General features: G+C 41.9%; 1 protein-coding gene across 2 annotated transcripts; it reads right to left on the reverse strand.

The window, feature by feature from the left end:
• Positions 1 to 963: 963 nt before the first annotated feature.
• LOC131326831 (uncharacterized) lies at positions 964 to 7,276 on the reverse strand. 2 transcript variants are annotated; one of them, XM_058359716.1, is made up of 3 exons: positions 6,902 to 7,276; positions 6,079 to 6,235; positions 964 to 1,377 (listed from the first exon to the last, which is right to left on the reverse strand). In XM_058359716.1, the coding sequence occupies exons 1-3, from the start codon at positions 7,118 to 7,120 to the stop codon at positions 1,244 to 1,246; spliced, it is 510 nt and encodes a 169-aa protein (XP_058215699.1). In that variant the 5' UTR covers positions 7,121 to 7,276; the 3' UTR covers positions 964 to 1,243. The 2 variants fall into 2 exon arrangements, with proteins under 2 accessions (XP_058215699.1, XP_058215700.1); XM_058359717.1 differs by lacking the exon at positions 964 to 1,377 and adding an exon at positions 3,217 to 3,278 and having other exon boundaries at positions 6,902 to 7,133.
• Positions 7,277 to 24,784: the final 17,508 nt, after the last annotated feature.

Raw genomic sequence — 24,784 nt, forward strand, 5'->3', positions numbered from 1 at the left:
CCTGCCTAGCTCCCATGCACCATTACTTCCATCAACAATTTCCAAAAGGAGCAATATTGCCGACACCTCCAAAAGTAATATTCAATTGACTCTTTGTTTTTTCCCTTTTAGAAAACTATGAAAACAACCCTATTTTTAGCGTAAAAATATGAGCGCTATCAATTTTCCTTTCCTTTTTCCCTCGACTAACCAACATCTGCACATGGCTTGAAGGCCCAAACTCCTAAAAATGACTATAAAAAAAAAACAGCAACAGAAAGAAGTCAAGAAAATCAAATTTCGCCTTTTCTTGTCCATGTTTTGAGTGTTAAAATCATATATTCATGTTTGCTGCATCACCACTAAGTTGCATTTATTTTGCCACAGGGAGGAATACATATGACAATAATGGACTTGCAATCAGCAAGGATTCTCGAAAAAAAAGAAAGAAAGAAAGAAAGAAATCAGCAAGAAGAAATCACATTTTTCATTCTTTAGAAAGTATTGAACACTACAAGGCACAAGCTACCTCTTGGTAATTTCATCTTCAACCTTGTCTCCTTGAGGACATAATTTCTCCCAATCAGATTTTAGTGCAACCAGGGGAAAAAAAATGCCGGCTCACATAAGTTTCAGATAAGTTGGTCGACTCTGTACCAAACTTGTATGTATACTTCTATTGATTTTTTTTGCAAGATAGTGATTTTCACACTCCCTCTTCCTTTTATAATCACATACTTTTCTTTTTCCTCTTGCGTGTGAATTCACATAAATCGCCCCAAAATTGTGGACTTTTTGACATATTAACTGGCAATATTATAAGTTCACTTCCAAGAGTAAAAACAAAAAAGAGTGCTGTTATAAACTCCATAAGAGTTCGTGTTCTCTTTTCTCAAGTATGATGTTCTCTTTCTTTCCCAAAAGAAAGTTGGCACAAAGCCAAGTTTGAAAACAAATTTAGTGAACATTATTGCACCGGACATAGGACACAGAATTCAACCTATCATTCATTTTCCAGAAAAGGACCCTCTCAATGGATAGAGTAAGTATTTTATTACATAAGACTCTGCATACAATCAGTTGAAGCCCTTTGGAGAAAAGGTTACCGGCGGGTAAAAAGATTTAAGGGAAAAAAACACGGAAGAGATGCAACAAAAAGTCCCCACTTATGAATTATTTTCCCCTTCGACAACTCAGAAATCCCCAATAATAACATTACAAGGAAAGGGTTCAATGTGACGAAATTACACTCACAAGAATCGTGTCACCCACTTGTAGAGCGCGACTCTTTTCCCCCGAGTGTCTGAATGATTGCTTCAAGTAGTTTGATTTCTTTATCTCGCTTAGAAATCTCTTCTTGCTTTGCTCGCAACTCTTCCAAGTGCAGTTCAAATACTTCTGCATTACATCACGTAAGTAAATGTCAAAAGGGGAAAACTCTCTTGAATATGACACGACTAAACATTTGCATACGGTATAGAAAATATAACATACTCAAACAAGTGCTTACAGATGTGGACAAAAGGGAGTCTCCCTCTTTCTTACTTATTAGTATTATTGTTCTTCTTTATTTAGTCAAGTATAAAGTCAATGTAGGGCCAGTTATGTTCTAAAACAATGAAGGGCCAGTTAAGCATGCCACCCTGACAGCCCGACAGAAAACCAAAAACTCGATATCACCTTCACAATAGAACAATCAAATAGATGACACCAGAACTGGCCACGGAGTATGCATAGATAGAATGCAGAAAACACTTTTCAGCTAAGAAAAATGACCAACTCTACAAATTAGTGCGCTATAAACCATGCATATCAATTTCATTTTGGACAAAACTTTCTGCCTCATACATGTTTCTGGATTAAACAGAATCAATCTAATAGCTATCCAAGGGTAAATGTATAGCAGATCTAGTGATTGAAGTATAAAACTTCACTTGTTCTGAGACTCAAGCTGAAACAAGTACACTTGCCAAATGAAAGTAGCTTCCTTATTGTTGAGAGAATTGTGCACCTACACCCTTAACTTTTGCGGTCAGCAAGTTTTCACAACAAATTTGGCAAAATTGCGTCCTTAACCCCTTCAACAGACTCGTGGGAAAGAAAATTGCCCACCAAACATATTCACTAAGGTGAGCATTTGGATGGCAGGAAGCAGAGATGTAGAACGGAAATCCCAATACCAGGAGTCTAGGATAAGAATTCATGTCTTAGGCACACCTGAATGACGGAATGAAGGAGACAAAATAAGATCCCGTATACAATTATCCATTCCTGCCACAAACATAGTCAAAAAGGAAATTTCCCTCTCAACTCAGTGGTCAGTACCATAAACGCCTTCACTTTTAGCCTATCAAGCCTCTTGGACATCATTCCTTCTTTTGGTGGTCGAAACTGCAGTACAGAGACACAACATGCACGTTGCATCCATTTGGCCAAGTACCAAGGTCACATGATGTCAAAGATTGTGACTTTTAGGTCCACGGTGACTTTCTGTCAGCCTAATATTTATACAAGAGGGTATGCCCTAGTTGATATTTGTCCATCTTTGGTTTCTATAAGACTGTAATACTAAATTTCAGGGAGAATACCCCAAATGGATATGGTGGAGTTTGTCCCACATTGGTTAATTATCTCCTCCAAAACTAGTATATGAGCCTGGGTGGCCTCTCCACACATTGCTAATTGGTATTGAGTTAGATGCTTTAACATGGTATTAGAGCTAAAGTTTCGAAGAATTTGTTCCCCGTTGTTTGTGCCATAAGTGCACCGTTGTTTGTGGTGATCTGTGTTATGAATCATTTGTTTACCTCTCCACGTGCGAGTCAGAGGTCGCACGTGCGGAGGAGTGCTGGAGTTTGTCCCACATCAACTAATTATCTCCTCGAAAACTAGTATATGAGCCTGGCGGTCTCTCTACTGATTGCCAATTGGTATTGACTTGGATGCTTTAACAGTATATACTCCTTCAAATAGCACTCCCAAAATTAGTAAAGTTATCACTTTAGACCCACTTTATGAACTATTTGCAAGAAATTAACATGTCTTCTACGCTTATATCAATTCCTATGTACTGTAACCAGCATGAGTACTTCTCAGACATTGATATATCAATGTAGCAGAGCTTAAAAATCATTAATGTAACACAAACACATATACTCTATTTGGGACAATATTTCCTCATCGTTTTCATGTTTTGATGACGATGTTATCATGAAGCAGCTGTTTCTCAAAAGTGACACTTGTTAATTGCTTTTAAAGCTTTAAAATGGCGAAACATGACGAAACAAAAGCAGCCGTATCTGCAGAGGATGCTCATTCAAATAATCAAATCAAACTTCTGCACTTTCCTTATCTTTAGAATACAACAAAGAGCATAGTTGTCAAATCATGAATCGAATCGAGAATCGAAATGGTCATTTTTCGAATCGTGAATCGAATCGAATCGTGAATCGCTCTGATTCAGTCATGACTTCTATAATGCATAGAAACCTATGGTTATTGATTAGAGTATCAACAATATATACTACAAATGAAAGATATAGGCCTAAATCAATAAATACTTTCTTCTAAATGATGATTTGATAATAACGTGGAATATTAGGTAAGTTGCTTCTATTGCAACTACCAAGAGATGATGATTCGTAAAGCCTACTTATGATTCTTTTTGTACGAAAGAGTTATAAGTACAAAACAAATCCTTAAAAGGTCTATAGGGTTGTTATATTCCATTTATCTTCCTCATTTTCGATTCACTCTCGTAATAAATCTCTTTTTCTTATTATCTATCCATATAACATAGACAAAAATGACATATAACAATACTAGACCTTAAAAAAATATTTGAACCCTTTTTAAACAACAAAAGAAGTAAAATAAGAGTAAAAAATGAATTTCGGAAATTTTAAGTGAATCGAATGATTCACTGATTCACTTACGATTCTCAGCTATTTCCGATTCGGCAACCTATTCGTATCGATTACCCACCGAATCGTATCGAATCGTACGATACGAATCGTAAATCTCCGATTCACTTACGATTCTCAGCTATTTCCGATTTGACAGCCTATTCGTATCGATTACCCACCGAATCGTATCGAATCGTACGATACGAATCGTGAATCGTACGATTCTGACAACTATGACAAAGAGCTCATTCATATCATCTAACAGTCCAATCTACGAAGCATTCAAGCAAGTACACTTCCTCGGAGGTTGCGTACTGGTGTCAGACATTGACACTCTTTGGACACGTGTCCGACACTCGAATTCAAAGTTTCCTATGTTTTTCAAAATTGCATTTGGACACTTTGGGGACACTTCAAAAAATGTTGCAGACACTCGGAAAACAAGTCGGGGTTGTAAATGAAATAATACAATCTAATTACTAATTAGAAGTTAGAGAAGTCGTATTTTTTGTGTGACGGATGATGGTCTATTGGTTAGAAAGACACAAAAAGGAGGAAATGCTGTTCGTTGAAATACTTTTGTGGATGATATAATGATGAATATGTTTTAAGGCATACGGGGCGTTGCATATTTAAAATTAGAGCCTTACTTTTTTTAGATTTTATTCATAAGATAGTGATAGGTGCTGAAAAACACCTATTTAATCCACCTAATCTATGCTTTGTAGGCCGTTTACATTGTTACTTGATATATTTTAGCGTTTTGTGGAGTTTGTAGGCCTCAGAGACCGATGGGTGCGAAAACATGCAATTTGTATGGTCTTATGGAGTGTTGCCACAAAGATGGGAATTGATCGTCTACAACCCGTGTGTGCACGTCTCAATTAAGCCTAGACATAAACCAGATTAATTGGCATTCGGGTAATGGCTAATTGTGCACGGTAAAATTGGGTCTTATGTTCTAGGATTCATTAGTGGGCCCAAATATACTAAGGAATTGGAGAGGTTTAGTTAACATAGAATCATTTTCCTTGAGGAAACTTTGGCATGGCAATTCTTATAAAAGTGGACAGAAGGGTTTACAGAGGGGGCTCTCGGCTGTGGCAGCTTTCAGCCGTGTTCGAGAAACAAGACGACGTGGACTCAGGCTTCAGAAAGGATTTGTCGAATAACAGAGAACGGAGACGGAACAGGGCTGCGAACAAAGGATTTCGGCTTCCATGGCCGGCTAAACCCTCATCTAGGGAGAAGATGAAGCACCGTGCCAAGTAACTTTGTATATGTATAGGTTTAGATTTTAATATTCGGATCGATTGTTTAACTAGAACTCGTTTCAGTTTTATGGAATGATTTTAATACTTTTAGTTTGTTCCGTATTTATATTTGTGGTTTTCAAATACGGAGTTAAACAATTGTATTCTTTGATTGTGGTTGGAGTTCTGAGATAGATTATGCTTGTAAGACGGATCATGCCGTTAGGCGGCCAGACCGTACTTTTGAAACGGTCCGTGCTATGGGATAGTCTATGCCTTTTAACAACTCAATTATCTTCTTGACGATTATCGAAAGGGATTGCAAGCTCTAATGATAGTCTTTAATGATTCGAATGTTAAACCTAGCCTATGCATATCGTTGTTACGTGGTCGGGGTGGATTCGAAACCCTAGATCTTTTTCTCAACAGTTTTCAAATCAAATAATTAGTAGCTTTCTTAATTAATTAGTTTTCTGAAATCAAACAACTCAAATCTGTTTCTTCTGAATTAGTCTAAAAGTTAATTGAAATTATACTAACTTAGCCATACTGTCCCTGTGGATTCGATACTCGGTCTTGACCACTATTCTACAGAGTAGTAGTTAATTCTCGGTTTTATAAATATATTTTTGACACGGAACGACGCGGTCAGACAGTAAACATATACGTTTTTTAAAACATGTCCCCCAACATGTTGTGCCCTCCAATTTTTTGAATCTACGTGTCTGAGCATCGGTGTTGGGTCATGTGTTGTCGGTGCTACATAGAGTCCAACCAAGTTCAATGGGTGCACAAATCATAATCAATAAGTGCTAAGAGATGAAGAAAACAAATACATCTATGAATTGGCACCATATGAAATCCATGGGTTTACGCCTGATGTTCAATTTTGACAATTCTCATAAGTTAATTACGTAACACTACTGAAAGAGTGAACATACTTGTGGTGTTTTCAAGCTCCTTTGTAATCTCTAGCGCACGAAGTTCAGCCGCTTTTTGTCCTGCCTCAGCCTGTCTTTTTTCTGAACGAGCACGAGCAGCAGCCGATATAGCAGCATCTAGTTCTCGTTCTAGTGTCTCTACTCTCTGTTCAAGAGCCTGCACTCAACAGATAGCCTGTCACGAAAACAGCCACTCCTTCTAGACGATTATCCATACTCCCATTAAAAGAGAATGTATTATGCAAAAAAGTGGCATTATCCAGCAGAAACCTATCACTTCGTTTTTACAGCAAGATTGAGCATCAAAACCAACTAATAATGTACTTTCCAAAAATGATATAGAGTAAGCCTCGCCTCACATACCATATTCTGAAAATTGAGATTTGCCAAATTAGTAGTTCATAGTGTGACATAAAAGCTAAACAAAGTCACAACAGAAAGACAAAAACAATAATACTTAGCAAGAACCCAGATCATGGAAACTAGCAAAACCAGAAAACAACAAACGTCGGGAGTACTAAAAAGTCGTTTAAAGTGTCGCTTTGCAATGTTGATAAGCAAAATCCACGTATTTTTCTGAAGTTCTACTCTTAGATTGTCCAAAAAGAGATTTCCCTCTACATGTCTGTAATAAGTTTCTGGTAGCATGGACATTCTCCCTCTCAGGATTGAAGTATCCTTGTTGTATGTTCTTACTGTGCTTAAATGCATATATACTGATTTCGCATTAAACCCAGATGGAAAAGAGTGGATTAGACATATAAATCAGAAATTAGATGGTGGAAACGAAGTGAAACCCTAAACGGTGATGAGAGGCACAGACCTTGATAGTTCGGGCTTGTTCGGAGCTGAGAGAGGCCTTGGCAAAGGTCTCGTCGTCGACGTACACGGCTTTCTTCACTAGTAGCTTTTGGAGCGACTCGAGATTGGTCGCCATCTCCGAGAGATTCGCTATTGCTGCGTTCCATCTCTCTCCTCCTTTCCCTTTCTCCGTCTCTCTCTCCTCCATTGCCTTCAACTGTATTTTCACTGACCGTGTCATTTTTTGGGCCTTTAAGTTTGGTTTGATTTGTCAACTCTGAGCTTTTCCATTTGGAGCTGATAAGTGGGTCGGGTTGGCTATCTGGCTTCTAGGTGGGTCCGAACAAACACCCCAATCACCCCAACCCCAACCCCAACCCCAACCCCAATTAGGAATGGCAATGGAGTGGAGTAGGACTGGTTTTGACATAACCCAACTGGTTTATCCTTGGGTGTCTCTATTCCGGCTCTGTTCAACAGTCGGGTTTACCGGTCTCGCCCTGTCCCTTAAAAAAATAAGAAAAAATTATTCAAAACTAAAGGAAAAAAAAGAAGAAGTTATATATAATGTGTTATTATACAACTATAATGATGAAAATATATAGGAAAAATTAATTTTTTATTATAATGAGAAAAATAGTAGGGTATAAATATAGTTTTTCAGGTTTAATAATAAAAAAATATTAGACTAAAACTAGTATAATTTTGTATGTAAAATATTTTAGGGCGGGTTTGGAGTAGGGTAATATCAATCTGAATCCTATCCGATCTCGACCAGATTATTTATATTTCTCCCGAAATCCGCTCCGGTACCTGAAAATTTGATGAAAATGCGTCCCGTTCGAGGCGTGTTAGGGGGGGTTCAGGGCGAGACGTTGGGGTGAATTGCCATCCCTAACACCAACCCAAGACAAGAACTCGAACACGCCCCACAACTTAATTTTTAAACACTTATACCCCTTACACTATGGACTACAGTGAAACTGTTAGATAGAATTGATGAAAAGTAAACTTTTACCACATTTTCACTTTCAACTATTGTAGGCTCCCTGACTGGCGCGCTCGAGAGTCGCCTCTAAGATTTTTGAGATGGATGATTCAAGAAACCGATGGTTTGATTTAAAGAAAGAAAAAGGCTTTTGATCTAGCGAAAACGCCAAGATTTTGGGTTCGGGAGCCACGTTATGAATGGAAAGGTTTTGTTAAAAAAAGCACCACATTCGCCCGGTAAAAACCGGTCTCTACTTAACATTTTCAAAGGGGAAAAACTTTTATATCATTTGGGAGATTAAAATTTTATAAAACAAATACGGGAAAGGGGCATGAGATTGAATATATCACTTGGCATGCTTGTGGTGCTTACTGTCCAGTAGATAACAAGGGGATGGTGTACAAAAATGAATAGCATTACAACAATAATTTGTTCTGATCATAGCAACGCCGCATGGTGTACCAAGGTACCTCGCACGGTTTTCTTGTGCACCGTGTGGTGTATCCTTTCACTTACAACTCGCCATTATCACTAAAAATCTCGCACGGTATACCTAACTACATTGTACGTTATTCCTCAAAATATCGTACGGTGTAACTTCTGGCTTATTTCAGAACAGCTCTGTATTCTTAAAACAAACTAGGGATTTAGAAGGCCTTTGTCCTTTTATTTCTACTGACTTTTCATAAAAGAGTTTGTAAATCCTTTTTGATGTACTCGATCATTGAAAATGATCTTGAAAACCTCTTTTGAAGTAAAAAAAAAAAAAAACATGATCTAAATAAAGCTCCATTCTGAAACACACTTGCACGATCTCTCAAAAATATCAGCAGAACTAGCAATGATTGAATAGGATCAGGACTATCAAAATAAAGCCAAACGAATGATGGTCAGCATAACATCGTGTGGTGTACTACAATAGCGCACGACGTAGTACTTCTAGTGCAGTCACTAGTTTTTGTTTCGTTTTGCTATTAAAAATAGTTTTTGAGTCAACATTTGACACAAAGAGGTCAAACACGACTGCAGAAAGCTCCCCTCAGGGCTAAGACTAGGCTTAGCCCAAGGAAACTTGCTTTTATACCTTCAGCTTTGAGCTTGGATAAAGATGGATGAGTGTAAGTTTAGAGCTTTGAAGTGGTGGAGTTCCAAAGTCAGTAGTCTACTGAGCTTTGGAAGAGAAGAAGAATGAAATTTTTATAGAGAGAGAAAGAGTGTCAAGAGAATGTTAGAGTAACTTTCTCAGGACTTGGATGGGTGTCTTTCAACTAAAGGGAGAGTTGTATTTATAGGCAAGAGCCAAGGAATATCAATGCAAATGGGAGAGGTGGCTTCTAGGCTGGCTAAGAATTATATTCTCTACCAAGCCGTTTTTTAGTTATGGCTCCAACAAACGTGACCGACAACTTTCTGAACTTGTCAGAACTTGTTAAGACCGCATGTGGTGTAGTAAGGAAACTACACTGTACGGTTGAGAAGGTAATACCATGTGGTGTCCAGATCCAGTTCCGAGCTTTGGTGGGCTTCTTGGGTTTTTCTAGCTCTTTGAGCTATGAGAGTACACATTCAAGCTCTCAAAGGTATCGTTCCTTCATTTCATCATCAGGGAATTTAAAGAACCTTCAAGGTCCGGATTGGGGTGTCTACAACTATCCTTTTAAAATTTCTATATCGACCTTATAAGTCATTTACCCTAAAACGAGACGAGTCCTGGAGGGCACATTAATTTGTCACACCTCAACCATACTCCTCTCACATACATGTGTGTCCATAACATTTATTGTGAAATTCTCACATACGCATGTGAGAGAAGTGTGGTTGGGGTGTGACATATTGATGTGTTCCTAGTATTTCCCGTTTTTTAATTGTCCATCCCCGCTCCAAATAGGGAATGAAGATCTCCAAACAAAGAACGGCGATCCAAAAACTAAAGAAAATAGTAACGCCCAAATTTTTGAAAACATTAATTATAATTATTTTATTCAAACTTAACATTTAATAAATAAAGGTAGCATAATCAGTCTTTACATCCCAACTTATTCTTAAATCAAGATTACATTTATTTAATGATAGAAAGGGGTATTACGTGAAATTTCTACTCTTCAAGGTGGTTGTCTTCCTCAGCGATATTCTGCTCAGCTTCATACTGCTTTAGATTATAGTACACCTCCTGTTCGCCTTATAAGTCTGGCATAAGATGTCAGGGCCACAAAAGTAACACTGTGAGCTTTCAAACTCCGTAGCTAAATCCTACCCCTATGTCCTATACTTTTAGCAAAAATAACATTTACTTTACAAGGTATTAAATAGATCTTTAACAATCAACTATTATAGAGATCATACGAATAAGAGTGTCAAGTGTCGGGTTTAGAATAGTGTATCGTATTCCATGTCAAAACGTTAGTTTCACTTATTATCAAATCTTTTCCTTTAGCACTGGTTCCGTTTACTCCCTCTTTCAGAATGACAGTTGACCATGCATTTACAAACTCTGGTTCCGCTGTTCCGGTCTCCCAGGTTTACTTACACTTTTTCAAACACTGGTTCTGCTGTTCTGGTCTCCTAGGTTTACTCAGGCACACCCAAACTCTGGTTCCACCGCTCCAGTCTCCTAGGTTTACACATGTCAAAATTTCTCTTTTGCTCTTTTCGTTTTCGAATATCGTTTTCTCGTCTCGTGTCCCGTACACATGCACCATTTTCTCGCGAACACATTATTCTTTCAAGGCTTGCTAAAATTATGTAAAAATAAATCCTACTTTCATGTTTTTCTAATTTGTTGATCAAACATTATAACTGTACATGATCAAGAAATAACATTATTAACACTTCATTGATAAACATGTTTTACTTAATCATGCGAAGTTAATTGGAAACTAATTCCAGTAGTGATATCCTAGGTCACGCTCTAACAACTAAATCCTATTTCCTTCAGTCAAATTCCTAAGTCAAGCTTTTCTATTAAACAAAAAAAAAAAAATGTAACATTATGCTTCTTTTCTAAACCAAAACAAAAGTTAATACACTTGGCACAATGAAGACTTTTCCTTCATGCAAACAAAACCCATTTTTCTTTTTAGGTTCCAGGAACTATGCTTCTTTTCTTACAAGTAGTTATAATGGAAAACTAGTTTTCTTAATTCAACGAAAATTTTAATAACGTTAACATCTTAATTTCTTTTTAACAAACTAATTATGTGGGAAATTTTATGAAATTCTCTAGATCAATATTTTCTTTTAAAATCAACAAACACGTAGCTCTATTATATTTAGGTGAGTAGGTTTCGACCTTACTTCATGATAGTAGTGGGTTAACTACGATAACGTTGGACCGGGTCGTAAACGGTACGCTCCTTTAGGCCTTGGTTTGACCCGACACCTAACTTTTTCTTCTTAGGAAAATGGAAAGTAAATAAAAGTGGAGTAGACTAACTAGAAAGTGGTTACAAGGTGTTGAATATGCAACCAATTTTTCTCCCTCTCTCTCCTCCTCTCCTACTATCTCGGCTCTCTCTCTCTTTCCATTCCTCCCAGATTTTCCAAAAGAGGAAAGGATGAAGAAAGTTGGTGGTGTCCAGAATGGAAAAAAGGAAAGGGGAATTTATAGGGTCTTGACTTCTCTCTCTCCCCTCTCATCCAGCCTCCTTTTCTCTCTTCCCCTCTCTCTCTCTCATAGACTTATAAGGCTAAGAATTAGGACGAAGTAGGTCCACTATGATGAGATTTTCCTGGATATCCAATATCTTTTTCCCTTTCTCTCTCTCTCGGGTATACTTTTTCTCTCTCTCTCTCTCTTGTAAGCTATATATATTATAGGATGTCATAGCCTAGTCAATAGTCATGACTGATGGGAATTTGGATAAAAATCCCAACCTCTCCCTCTCTCCCCCTTCGGCAATCTCTCTCTCTCTCTCTCTCTCTCTCTCTCTCTCTCTCTTTCTCTCTCCCTCTTCACGGCACACACCCTTAGTTCCTCAGTCTTTAATTTCTAGTCTGGCAAACCTATTCTTAATAGATTATATAAGGTGATATGATGGTGCATGTGGGAGGAAAATCTGGTGGAAATCTTATCTCATTCTCCCTCTCTTCTCTCGACAATCTTTCTCTTTCTCTCTCTCTCTCTCTCTCTCTCTCTCCCCCCAGATTTCTCTCTGTCTCGATATTTCTCTCTCACTAATTTGATTTTATGGAAAAGAGATAAAAGGTGTAAGAGAGGTGGTGGGTGATGTAAGAGAACACTATATTCTCTCCCTCTCATCCGAATTGCTCTCTCTTTCTCTCTACAAGACTCATAAGGCTAGATAATAGGATGTTATAGGGTTGAAATGATGAGGTGATATGATAAGCTCTTTGGATGGAAGACCCACTCTCGGTTCTCTCCCCATGTATGTATATATGTATTAAGGCCTCCAGGTCTAAGTTTAATTAGTTTAGGATTTGTTTATAATGTCAACACTCAAATAAATAAATAAAAAGACAATTGAGTAAAAGAAATTTTTATTAAACTTATAATTTTTATTGATAAAAATTAGGGTTGTTACAACCTACCCCTCCTTAACAAATTTCGTCTTCGAAATTAAGTACATACTACAATGGAAAAAGATGCGGGTAATTTTCTCGGATAGCGTCTTCTCGTTCACAGGTAGATTCCTCAATTCCTTGATGTCTCCATAAAACTCGCACCAACTTGATTGTTTTGCCTCGAATATTCTTTTTGCTATGATCTTGAATCTCTACTGCTTGCTCTTCGAAAGTTGTGTCCTCGTTTAGGGTGATATCCTCCCAGTTGATGACATGAGTGGGAAGGGCAATGTACTCGAAGCATCGATACGTGAAACACATTGTGGACTCGATCCAGCTGTGATGGCAATGCTAAACGGTAAACCACATTCCCAATCTTTGCCAAAATATCGAATGGCCCAATATATCGTGGGGACAATTTCCCCTTTTTCCCAAACCGAATAACTCTCCGATGCGGTCTGATTTTTAGGAACACATGATCGCCGACCTTGAAAGATAAGGGTCTGCTCCTTTTGTTCGAGTAACTTTTCTAACAACTCTGGGTGGTAAGTAGTTTTTGTCGAATCACCTTAATCTTTTCAGTCATATTTCTGACTAGATTTGGTTCAATCAATCCGACTTCTCCAGCATCAGTCCAACAAACCGGTGAGCGACAGGGTCTTCCGTACAAAGCTTCAAAGGGTGTCATCTTAGTGCTTGACTGATAGTTGTTGTTATAAGCAAATTTGATTAGAGACAACTGTTGTTCCCAGTGTTGGGCTCGGAGTACCCCCATGGATTTGGTTACACAATGCCACTTCTTGCGACCGCTCTAAAAACAGACTTGCGGGTGCGATGTCGAATGTCATAAAAGACTTAATTGAAACCCTTCCTACCACTAATTGGTTTTAGGAGAGATGGTAGAAAAGCGGTCCGACTAGTGGTATCAGAGCCAAGTTGTCATGGGTTCGAGTCGCGGGAGCGTCATTGTGAGGGATGGATTGTTGGGCCCGGAGTGCCCCCATGGATTTGGTTACACAATGCCACTTCTTGCGACCGCTCTAAAAACAGACTTGCGGGTGCGATGTCGAATGCCATAAAAGACTTAATTGAAACCCTTCCTACCACCAATTGGTTTTAGGAGAGATGGTAGAAAAGTGGTCCGACACCCAATTTTTGAATTGTCCTTTTTGTCTGAATTGTCCTTTTTGTCTGTCCATCCGTCTGTGGGTGATAAGTAGAACTGAGTCGAATGTTCATTCCCAGAACTTTCTGCAAACCCTTCCAGAAATTGGATACGAATCTCGGATAACAGTCAGATACGATAAATACAGGTACTCCATGTAAGCGTACAATTCCTTGGATATAGAGTAAACTTAAAGCCTCCATGTTCTCCGTCATCTTTACCGGTCAGAAGTGCACAGATTTAGTGAGACGGTCGACTATTACCTAAATAGTAGTGTTAGACTTAGGCATCTTGGGTAAATCGGTCAAAAAATCCATCGAAATATGCTACCACTTCCACGTTGGTATCGGTAAAGGTTGAAGATCCCCTCCAGGCTTTAGGTGTTTAGCTTTGACTTGTTGACAGACTAAACACATTGACATAAAGTTAGCTACATCTTTCTTCATTCCCTCCCACCAGTATGTCCTTCGCAAATCATGGTACACTTAGTACCCCCAGGATGGACAACGAAATTCGAGTGATGAAATTCTCGTAGTACGGCTTCTCGGAGGGTACCGATGTTTAGTACGAAAGTCGAACCTTTGAATCCGAGGCTGTTGTCGGTGTGAATCGTCCATCCAGTAAGTGCTTTACCGGCAATAATCTGAGACCATATAAATTTACAGTCCTGTTCAAATCCTTGAGCAAGTAAAATTTCTCGGTGAATTGCAGGTACAATAATAAGAGCGCACAAGCGTGCTTGTCCATTGACTGATGACCCTTACAGATTGAACTCGTTAAGTGTCTACTGTAGACACCCCAATTTGGGCTTCCAGATTAGTTTACTTACGATTTTTGATTTTCCAATGATGAAATGGATCAAGAACACCCTGGGAATGATAGCGTGTTTGAGCTTTGAGAGTTTGCAAACCCTTGAATCTAACCTAGCCTAAGCCACTTCAAAAACCAAAAACCCTACTGGTTCGCGCCAGGGCGCAACCATCCCGCTCTCGGGCGCACCGTCACGCGCCAGACTCATTTCATCGCGCGACAGAGCGCCATGGCGCACCATCGCGCGCCAGACTCACTCCGTCGCGCGACAGACCAATCTCCCACCAACCTTTCTTGAGATGGACAGTTGGCCACCAATGCAACTTTAGGCAGGCCTCGTGGACTGGCTGAACTCCTTTGTTTCCAACCAGATTCACCTCTATCTCCTCCTATATATATCCCTTTTTGTTCTTCCATTAATTGGTTCCAAAAAAATTGAAAGGTTAAGCACAAGCTCTAGTGCTTTTCTTCCAAATTCACATTCCTCAAAATACTTAAACACCTCAATCAAGCCTCAAACGCATCAAAGCTCAACACCTTTCAAACTCAAAAACCAAAGGTATAGCTTACCTTTGTTCTATTTTCTGTTCTGATCCCTGAGGGGGGCTGGCAGGGCCAAGGCTGGTAATCAATACTAGTCCTGGTCCTAAAGCTGGCAAGGTTTCAAAAATCGTCGTGGTACGAATCAGCGCGCGACGGACCCACTCACGCGCGCGACTGTCCTAGTCTGTGCTCGCTGGTCCGCGTGGGGATTGGTTCCTACTATTTTGTGCTTTATTATGTTATAGATCACTGTTAAGCACGATAAAAATCAGTTTATTGCTTTCCTTAGTAGAAACTGCTAGTTTGTAGTTAATTTTCATTTCTGCTATTTTGGTGTACCCCTGGGATCATTCTGGACTTGTCCCAGAACCCAGAAATGTGTAAACCAAGCACTGGTCTGGTTGCGCCAGGGCGCGACCATTCCGCGCCAGGGCGCACCATCGCGCGCCGGACTGGCTCTATTGCGCGACAGTCTACCTCAGACCAGTGAATGTCCTTGCACGGGTAGCTCGGCCTTAGGCCATTCTTTTGTCTCCACACTATTTATGGGGTGTTTTGTTAATTTGTAGGGCTCTTTCAGCCTTTAAACTGCTTAGAACTGTATATTATGCTGCCTATAAACTGCGTGGTTTGTCCTGGGTGTGCACTAGTCCTTCCAGAGCCCAGAGGGTTTGAGAATAAGAGCTGTGGGTTTGAGCTCACCGGCGCGCGCGTCTTGGAGTTGTGCGCGCAGGAGTAAAACAGCATGTAGTGACTTGTTTAGTGCATGCTGGTTTTTTCCTGCGCACATCACTCCAAAACAGGGGCCTCCCAGTTTGTTTAAACTCCCATTGCAGTCTGTTCTCATCCTATACTAACTGCTCATCCATGCTATCATTCACATCCTACAAACATGTTACAATTTTAATTTCCGTTAAACTGTTCCCCCGCCCTAATTGGCTAAAGAATTAATTAATCAAACAGAATCGCAAAATAAGTATTTTCGCAAATGCCTAAGTAGAGACCGATCTCCGGATTGGGCGAGAGGGGTGCCATAAAACCTTTCCCCTCTCGTAACCTGGCTCCTGAACCCAGATATGGTTATGACGGACTGGTTCCTTAACTTTTTCAAATCAATCAGCGCGGCAAGTGCTTCGAAATACGGTTCCTTGGGTGTCGGACCTTCAAACCCGAATGGTAACTCTGTATTTTCGTGAGCGCTTGTCGTCCAGCTTAAAGCGCTCCCGCAAATCGGCATTTTTCTCTTTGGGAAGGGAACGGAATCCTTTCCAAGGAAAGAAGGAAAAGGGCACACATGCCCACAGTGGCGACTCTGCTGGGGATCGAATCAATATTGGTCTATACTTAGATTTTAAATACGCTTGAGAACAATCCCACAAAAGTCTGTGAAAATAGTGAGCTTCGCGCTGCTAAAGAAAGGATTGGTGATTTAACAGGACCTCGTGTCCGGCCATCCAATCTGGAGCTTTTCCGATTGTTCTCTTGTGTAGTTTCTTCTAAGTATTGGTCAATAAAGAGAGCCAAATTTGAAAAGGCATTTGCAAATTTCCGATTCCATTTCATTAATCAATTTCTTTAGCATTCTCATTTGCATCGATGTGGGATAAGCCTCGTTGGATCGTTTTGGCAATCCGGCACGGTTTACCGGAGCCCGGGGACCCCGAATGACCGATAACCTTCGACGATGATGAGTCATTCTACCGTTTGACTGTTGCTCTGCGATTACGCGGGCAGCGGGAGGTATATCTTGGCTCTAGTCCGAGGAACCCGTTACAAACCAAAACCAGCCTTTACATATAGAAAGCACTAGAACTCTCCAATCTAGGACAGGTACCCACAGGGTAAGATTATTTGCATCTAACCCCACATACTGTCTACGTGTTATTGCTTTCCCTATCGCATGTACTGTACATACATACTGTTTTGCGTAGGAGTATGTTTAGGGTGGCTTCTAAGTTGTCTCTCTTTCGAGTTTGTCTTATGCTTATTAGGACGCTGCTAGACTCGATGAAGAGTCGTGCATCTCGATGGTACACGTTACTAATTTTCAAAGTCCTTAGATAAGCGAGACTTTGGGAAATCAAACCTTTTTAAGTCCTTGGCTCATGCCCAATTGAAGTTTCAACCAAAAATAAGGAACCACAAAGTATGGATGTTGTGTCACTGGCACTACCCAGGTTGAAGTGCGAAGTCACTATACACCGCGGTGTTCAAGGTTAAGGTGTCATGTCATCAATACCGAGTTGTTCTAACTCCAAAGTTGAAACTTCAAGAACGGAATAGTCAAAGGCTTAGACTGTTTTTGACATCTCTTAGTGTTAGTCGATTCAAAATAGGGATACACCCTCGAAAAGATTTCTGAGGATTCTGGCAGCGTCCGGACGTCATGAGACAGACTCGTTTTTAGTTGTAGAGTCTAGGAGGACACAGACAACAACGACATGTACATTGCATTATTCTTGTACATAGTTTGCTGCAGGAATGTCACTGAGCTTTCAATTACTTCGCTGTCTAGTTTGGAACCATTGCACCGAACAAGAGAGTATCGAAAGGAAGAGCCAAACCTACTTGGGAACGTCTTCAGAATCCGGTTTAAAGACTTGTTAGGCTAGATTCCCAGTCAGTCACAACGGAGGCTTCTCTAGGATCACTGTTGGCCGCTTTACAGTCGGGTTCGCCATCGATTTTGCAAAAAGCCACGCTGCCGGCTTCCCCATTTTCAGTTTCTTCATCAAGCTCCATTGAAAAACCTGCGATGACAGATCAACCGCTCACTCTGGAAACCATGCTCATGAACCTCCAGAACAGTATCATTGCTATGCAACAGAGGGCTACTCAGACAGATGCTAACATCACTCGCCTAAATGACCTTATCAACACTCGTCTTCCACCAGTGGCCGAAGAGGAAGGCGAGGACGATGAGGATGTTCATGCCACCCCCGTCTTTGTTGAGGATCCAAACCGTGAAGGCCGGCTTATCGTTCAGCCCACTTCTAGAGAGGCTCGTGTGCTTGCTCCAAATCCCGCTGTTGTTAGGCCTGTTCAAGACCTTGACATAGCTGCTCTTATGGCCAAGATGGCTAAGTTGGAAGAAGCTATTTCAAAATCTGAGAAGATCAGCGCAGGAGGAATTGACCTGGATCGTCTCTGCCTGTACCCTAATGCTAGGCTTCCTGACAAATTCAAGATGCCTAACTTGGTTAAGTTCGATGGGAGTGGTGATCCCAAGACTCATCTCTTTGGCTACCATGCTGCCATGAAGCTGTTGGGTGTGGAAAGTGAGGCCATGTCTCAGCTTTTCCCTCAGACTCTCTCCGGGCCTGCTTTCCATTGGTTTCTGTCGCTCGACATTTCCAAAAGAAGAACTTGGGAAGACATAGGGGCTGCTTTTGTCTCGCAGTACAATTATAACTCTCAGCTCAAGATGACTACTCGTGAGTTGGAGTCCACCAAAATGGAAGCAAAGGAGTCCTTTGCGGATTTTGTTAAGAGGTGGAGAGCCAAGGCTGCACTAATGACTGATCGCCCAAGCGAGAGGGATCAACTCCGCATCATCTCTCGCAATCTTCAGCCTGACTTCGCCAAGCACCTCGTGTTGGTCCAAGCATTTGCAAACTTTGAGACTTTCTTCGAGTCAGGCCTAGCCATTGAGGATGCACTGCAGAGTGGAATTCTGCCTAGGGGAGAGTCCTCCTCACAGAAAGCGAAGCCGCGGCCCTATTCTGGAAATAGTAGCACGTTGTTTGGTAACAGCAACTACTTTAATACAGCTACAAGTGGGAGCGATGCTCCGGCTTTCGACTCCAATCGCGCTGCCGATGTCAACCAAGTTCAAAATGCCCAAAGCTACCGGGCCCGAACCCAGCCTCGGAATTTCTCTGTCTTCGAGGCATCTCTGTCTGCAGTGATGAAAAAACTCGTCAAGTCTGGGCATCTCAAACCTTTGACCCCAACTTCCCTGCAAAAAGTTCTACCTTCTGGTTACAAACCTCACCTCTTCGGTGCCTTCCACCAAATGCCTGGCCATCCCACTGATGCATGCTTCCATCTTCGACATGAGATTCAAGATCTCATTGACAATGGCACGGTTCAAGTTCCACCAAAGCCTAACGTCATTTCCAACTTTTGCCTCAACACCACTTTGACCCTCTGGTTGGTCAGATATCTATCACCTCCACTCAAATCAACCCGAGCTCCACCATATTCAACCCTAGCCACTATATCGTCCCAGAGAGCCAACCCAAACCAATCGTATCCATCCCGTTCGAACCAGAGATTAACATGATGGCTGTAGGTTGGGCAATTGAGGTCTTCACTGCCGACACCTGGATTGATAGTAATGAGGAACTTACGAAGGGGCAGACTGACGGGCTGAGGTCCATTGTTCATGGGAGCACCGAGTAGGTTTGGTCAAAGAAGTTGAGGAAGCCGAAGTGCTGTTGCTTGGGCCTGACACCTGCTAGATCCTACCTCTTTTTGTGGAAGCTATGGGTAGCTTTTTAAATATTGCATTTTCAAACCGCGTCTAGTTTGCGTTGGCGTTTTGTTTGAGTCTGACACAGAGTCTTTTGAGTCGTCTAAGTCTAGCTCTGAGTCGGAGGTTGTGCCTATTGGCCCTCCACGTCGTAGCTTTTGTTTCAAGTTTTGAGTCTTCTATACTTGGCAACCCCGAGGGGCTTTCTTTATGATATGCATTATCTTGCTTCTAAGTACTTTATTGGCTTGTGAATAAACTGTGTCGACCCAGATGACGAAGGGATAGATTTCGATGGGATCATTCCCAAGGAAATGTGTTCCCTCGCCGAAAGGGAAGACGAAAGGCATGCTCAGCCTATAAATTGAAATAATAGTTTTCAAATAAACTTGAAAGATGAAGTAGACCTCCAAATGGTTCAAACTGGTTCAACACTATCCCCAGAGGAGCATTGCGCCCGGTCAGGCAGGCTCGAAGAGATCATCAATGTTGGTCTATGCTTAGATAAAGGAACATCGAATCTTGTTGCTATCAGGTGCCAAACCAAAAAGCAAAGCTCAGAAGGTCTAGCGCCACATACCATGTTCAAGTTTGCAGGAACAGCGGTCCGCCAAGCACAAGTTAGAAAGTTCAAATTGGCCTGGAGCGAGGCTTGTCAACTAAAGCACTCTGGACCATGTGCTATCAAAGCCATTTTATCTGGGGCTGTGGCCGAAGGTCCTCAATCTCGACAATAATAAATTCAGTGCCTTGGTCAACTTGGATCAATTCAAAAGCCTTTTCCCTGAGAGAAGCTCGTTGGGCTGAAAACCCCAAGGGTGGGCAGTTTCAAGCAAAAGTTAGAGCAGCCTGTTAGATTGAGAACCTATGAAGGCAGTTTAGGCAAAAGTAAAGGCAATATTTGAAAGCTCGCTAGACCGAAAACCCGAATGGGCGGTTCTAGGCAAAAGTTAGAGCGTAAAAGGAGAGGTAAACACTCGAGTGAACCTTAGCCTGAACTACGTTTTGACCTGATTCCCTAGCTTGGGATACGTAGGCAGTCTCTCTTTGAGACTCGGTCACAATCTATCAATTGGATCCATGGTTGACATTTGGTACACATCAAAGGTCGAAGAGGATCGAAGATCAAGCTGCATGGGAGGCGTCTGAAAGGGGGAAAACCTTTTGTCTTTCAGTTTTATTGCAAACTACTAATTCAATTTCAAAGTTGAGCATAAAGCCTTAAAAGATTTTTAGCATAAAAAACAGAATGAAATGCTGGCGAGGCCTAACGGCTCACAGTTTATTCTAAGTTCAGCGAAGTCTAGTGTGAGCAGTTGCAGTAGCTTTACAGTCATGTGTGCTAGTTTGAGGTTCATGCGCACTTGTTCATAGTTATGTGCGTTGGTCTCAACCCTGTGTGCGCTTTTTCAATTCGAGCAGCAGTCAACAGCAGTCAACTATTGCCTTTGAGTCCTATTCAAGGGGCTTTTGCCAAGTTTGGTCATACCGTGTAGACCTAATGTGACTGCATGGGGGTGTCGGTTTCAGTCCGGGCCTATATGTGTCGTCATTTACATCTTATGTCCGTCTTTGTGACATTTTTCTAAGTTTTTAATTCATACTCATTTCGGGAAGCTTTTCTCGGTTCTATTTGTTCGTGCAGGTCTTTGTATCTATTTTGACCTCGCAAGTGTCAGTTTTACCTGTTTAAGGACTATTGTGAGTTTTGGCACTCTAATGCCCAAAATTTCTTTATTTTCCGTGTGTCTAAGGGTCCACATCGTATCCTGGGGCTCTTTCTCCCTCTTCATTCGAGCTAGGTGAGTTTGTGCATGTGCGCGTGTCTGTGTGTCGACTCAGTTCACTTGACAATGCAAATTAGATATTAGCGGTAAGTTTTTGTCAATAAATTGGAAAAATGCAATTTTTACATTGCTACCCTAGCTTCTATAATCTACAAGCTGTGGACTCTCTTGAGACGGTAGGGGCACGTCAACCCAGCGCCAAGTAAAGCATATCTCTGGGGCTTATCCGCCCAAGCATCGAAGAAGGGGCGTGCAGGCCCAATGCCACACCGCTATATATCAATTGGGCACGCCGGCCCGCTCAACGTCTCTCTATCTGGGTGCGCATCTCAGAACCAAAAGACAGTAAAGTACTGGGGCTCAGTGGTAGTCCTTAAGCATCGTTGTCCGCCTAGGAGCCGCCCTTAGCTTGCACCTATAATTTCAATTTGTGCATTTTGTTTGTATACATCTTTGCATATTGTGTATGTCAACTGTTGAAAACAGGAAGGTGGTCAGAATGGTTACCATCAAGTCTTTGTTTGCCAAAGGATGCGATGCAATCTCCTGCGGTGTTGTTCTCGTTGGTCAGCGGATGCGAAGAAATCTCCTTGAATCCATGATTTGTTTGCCAAAGGATGCGATGCAATCTCCTATGGTGTTGTTCTGTTTGGTCAGCGGATGCGAAGAAATCTCCCTAAATCCATGATTTGTTTGCCAAAGGATGCGATGCAATCTCCTATAGTGTTATTTTGTTTGTTTAGCGGAGGCAATGGAAATCTCCCTAACTCTCGATTTGTTTGCCGAAGGATGCGATGCAATCTCCTATGGTGTTGTTCTGTTTGGTCAGCGGATGCGAAGAAATCTCCCTGAATCCACGATTTGTTTGCCAAAGGATGCGATGCAATCTCCTATGGTGTTATTTTGTTTGTTTAGCGGAGGCAATGGAAATCTCCCTAACTCTCGATTTGTTTGCCGAAGGATGCGATGCAATCTCCTGCGGTTTTGTTATTGTTGGTCAATGGATGTGAAGAAATCTCCCTAAATCCACGATTTGTTTGCCGACAGATGCGATTGAAAATCTCTTGCGGCATTGTTCTCATAGCAGGATGCGATTAAATCTTCTGCGGAACGAATCAACGACAGCCGGTCCTGTCAAATTTCCAATGGCTTGATCACTTTGTATAGTGATCCGCCCTTTCCATCAACGACAGCTGGTCCTGTCCAATTTCCAACGGCTCAATCACTTTGTATAGTGATTCGCCCTTCCAATTCAACGACAGCCGGTCCTGTCAAAATCCCTAATGGTTTGATCATTCAGCACATTGATCTCCCCGTCCGCCTTCATGACAGCCAGTCCTGTCAAATCCATCGACGACGGTCAGCCATATCGTCTGTATCATCCTTTCAGGCCCCAACAACGATCAGAATATCGTTCGATGGTCCGCCCATTCGCAACTAGTTGTCCCCCAAGAAAGTCCGCCTCGGCCTGCCCTAAACGACTACCTCTACTTCAGTCTAGCTTCACGCACATCTTCTAGCAGGCTTATTGCTCTGTCTCGGATGGTCTTTGATAAGGAGATTGGCTCTGATTCCCAACAGATGGAATTCAACCTACCTGACACGACCTACCTGTGTTTGTTGGAATACTTTGTGCCGAGGATAGCTTGATCCCTAGCAACAACGACCTGTCCCGTCCAAATCTGCAACGATAGCCTGTCCTGTCCAAATTCGATCAACAAGCGGCGATTCGCTCGTCCACTTCTACTTCCATCCCCGACAATGGACAGCCAGTCCATTCCACCGATCAGGTTCCTTAAGTTTACTTGTCTACTTTGCTAGTATGCTTTGCTTTGGATTGCCTTGAGGGGTGTCTAGAATTCTTTGACGTTACTTGTGCCAAGTCGATGGTGCTTCAAGTGCCGTCAAAGAGGGGCTACTGTAGACACCCCAATCTGGGCTTCCAGATTAGTTTACTTACGATTTTTGATTCTCCAATGATGAATTGGATCAAGAACACCCTGGGAATGATAGCATGTTTGAGCTTTGAGAGTTTGCAAACCCTTGAACCTAACCTAGCCTAAGCCACTTCAAAAACCAAAAACCCTACTGGTCTGGGCCAGGGCGCAACCATCCCGCGTCCGGGCGCAGCGTCACGCGCCAGACTCATTTCATCGCGCGACAGAGCGCCAGGGCGCACCATCGCGCGCCAGACTCACTCTGTCGCGCGACAGACCAATCTCCCACCAACCTTTCTTGAGATGGACAGTTGGCCACCAATGCAACTTTAGGCAGGCCTTGTGGACTGGCTGAACTCCTTTGTTTCCAACCAGATTCACCTCTATCTCCTTTTATATATATCCCCTTTTGTTCTTCCATGGTTCCAAAAAAATTGAAAGGTTAAGCACAAGCTCTAGTGCTTTTCTTCCAAATTCACATTCCTTAAAATACTTAAACACCTCAATCAAGCCTCAAACGCATCAAAGCTCAACACCTTTCAAACTCAACAACCAAAGGTATAGCTTACCTTTGTTCTATTTTTTGTTCTGATCCCTGAGGGGGGCTGGCAGGGCCAAGGCTGGTAATCAATACCAGTCCTGGTCCTAAAGCTGGCAAGGTTTCAAAAACCGTCGTGGTACGAATCAGCGCGCGACGAACCCACTCACGCGCGCGACTGTCCTAGTCTGTGCTCGCTGGTCCGCGTGGGGATTGGTTCCTACTATTTTGTGCTTTATTATGTTATAGATCACTGTTAAGCATGATAAAAATCAGTTTACTGCTTTCCTTAGTAGAAACTGCTAGTTTGTAGTTAATTTTCATTTCTGCTATTTTGGTGTACCCCTGGGATCATTCTGGACTTGTCCCAGAACCCAGAAATGTGTAAACCAAGCACTGGTCTGGTTGCGCCAGGGCGCACCATCGCGCGACGGACTGGCTCCATCGCGCGACAGAGCGCCAGGGCGCACCATCGCGCGACAGAGTGACTCCATCGCGCGACAGTCTGCCTCTGACTAGTGAATGGCCTTGCACGGGTAGCTCGGCCTTAGGCCATTATTTTTTCTCCACACTGTTTATGGGGTGTTTTGTTAATTTGTAGGGCTCTTTCAGCCTTTAAACTGTTTAGAACTGTGTATTATGCTGCCTATAAACTGCGTGGTTTGTCCTGGGTGTGCACTGGTCCTTCCAGAGCCCAGAGGGTTTGAGAATAAGAGCTGTGAGTTTGAGCTCACTGGCGCGCGCGTGTCTTGAAGTTGTGCGCGCAGGAGTAAAACAGCATGTAGTGACTTGTTCAGTGCATGCTGGTTTCTTCCTGTGCACATCACTCCAAAACAGGGGCCTCCCAGTTTGTTTAAACTCCCACAGCAGTCTGTTCTCATCCTATACTAACTGCTCATCCATGCTATCATTCACATCCTACAAACATGTTACAATTTTAATTCCCGTTAAACTGTTCCCCCGCCCTAATTGGCTAAAGAATTGATTAATCAAACAGAATTGCAAAACAAGTATTTTTGCAAATGCCTAAGTAGAGACCGATCTCCGGATTGGGCGAGAGGGGTGCCATAAAACCCTTCCCCTCTCGTAACCTGGCTCCCGAACCCAGATATGGTTATGACGGACTGGTTCCTTAACTT

The sequence above is a fragment of the Rhododendron vialii genome, chromosome 5a (assembly GCF_030253575.1).
Source record: "Rhododendron vialii isolate Sample 1 chromosome 5a, ASM3025357v1".
NCBI lineage: Eukaryota > Viridiplantae > Streptophyta > Magnoliopsida > Ericales > Ericaceae > Rhododendron > Rhododendron vialii.

What these genes read in the sequence shown, in the direction of transcription:
- LOC131326831 (XM_058359716.1), bottom strand. Translation starts at nt 7,120, where the DNA reads ATGACACGGTCAGTGAAAATACAGTTGAAGGCAATGGAGGAGAGAGAG. An exon ending in AACAAGCCCGAACTATCAAG is followed by an intron (nt 6,236 to 6,901) that starts GTCTGTGCCTCT and finishes TGTTGAGTGCAG; the next exon opens with GCTCTTGAACAGAGAGTAGA. An exon ending in GGAGCTTGAAAACACCACAA is followed by an intron (nt 1,378 to 6,078) that starts GTATGTTCACTC and finishes GATGTAATGCAG; the next exon opens with AAGTATTTGAACTGCACTTG.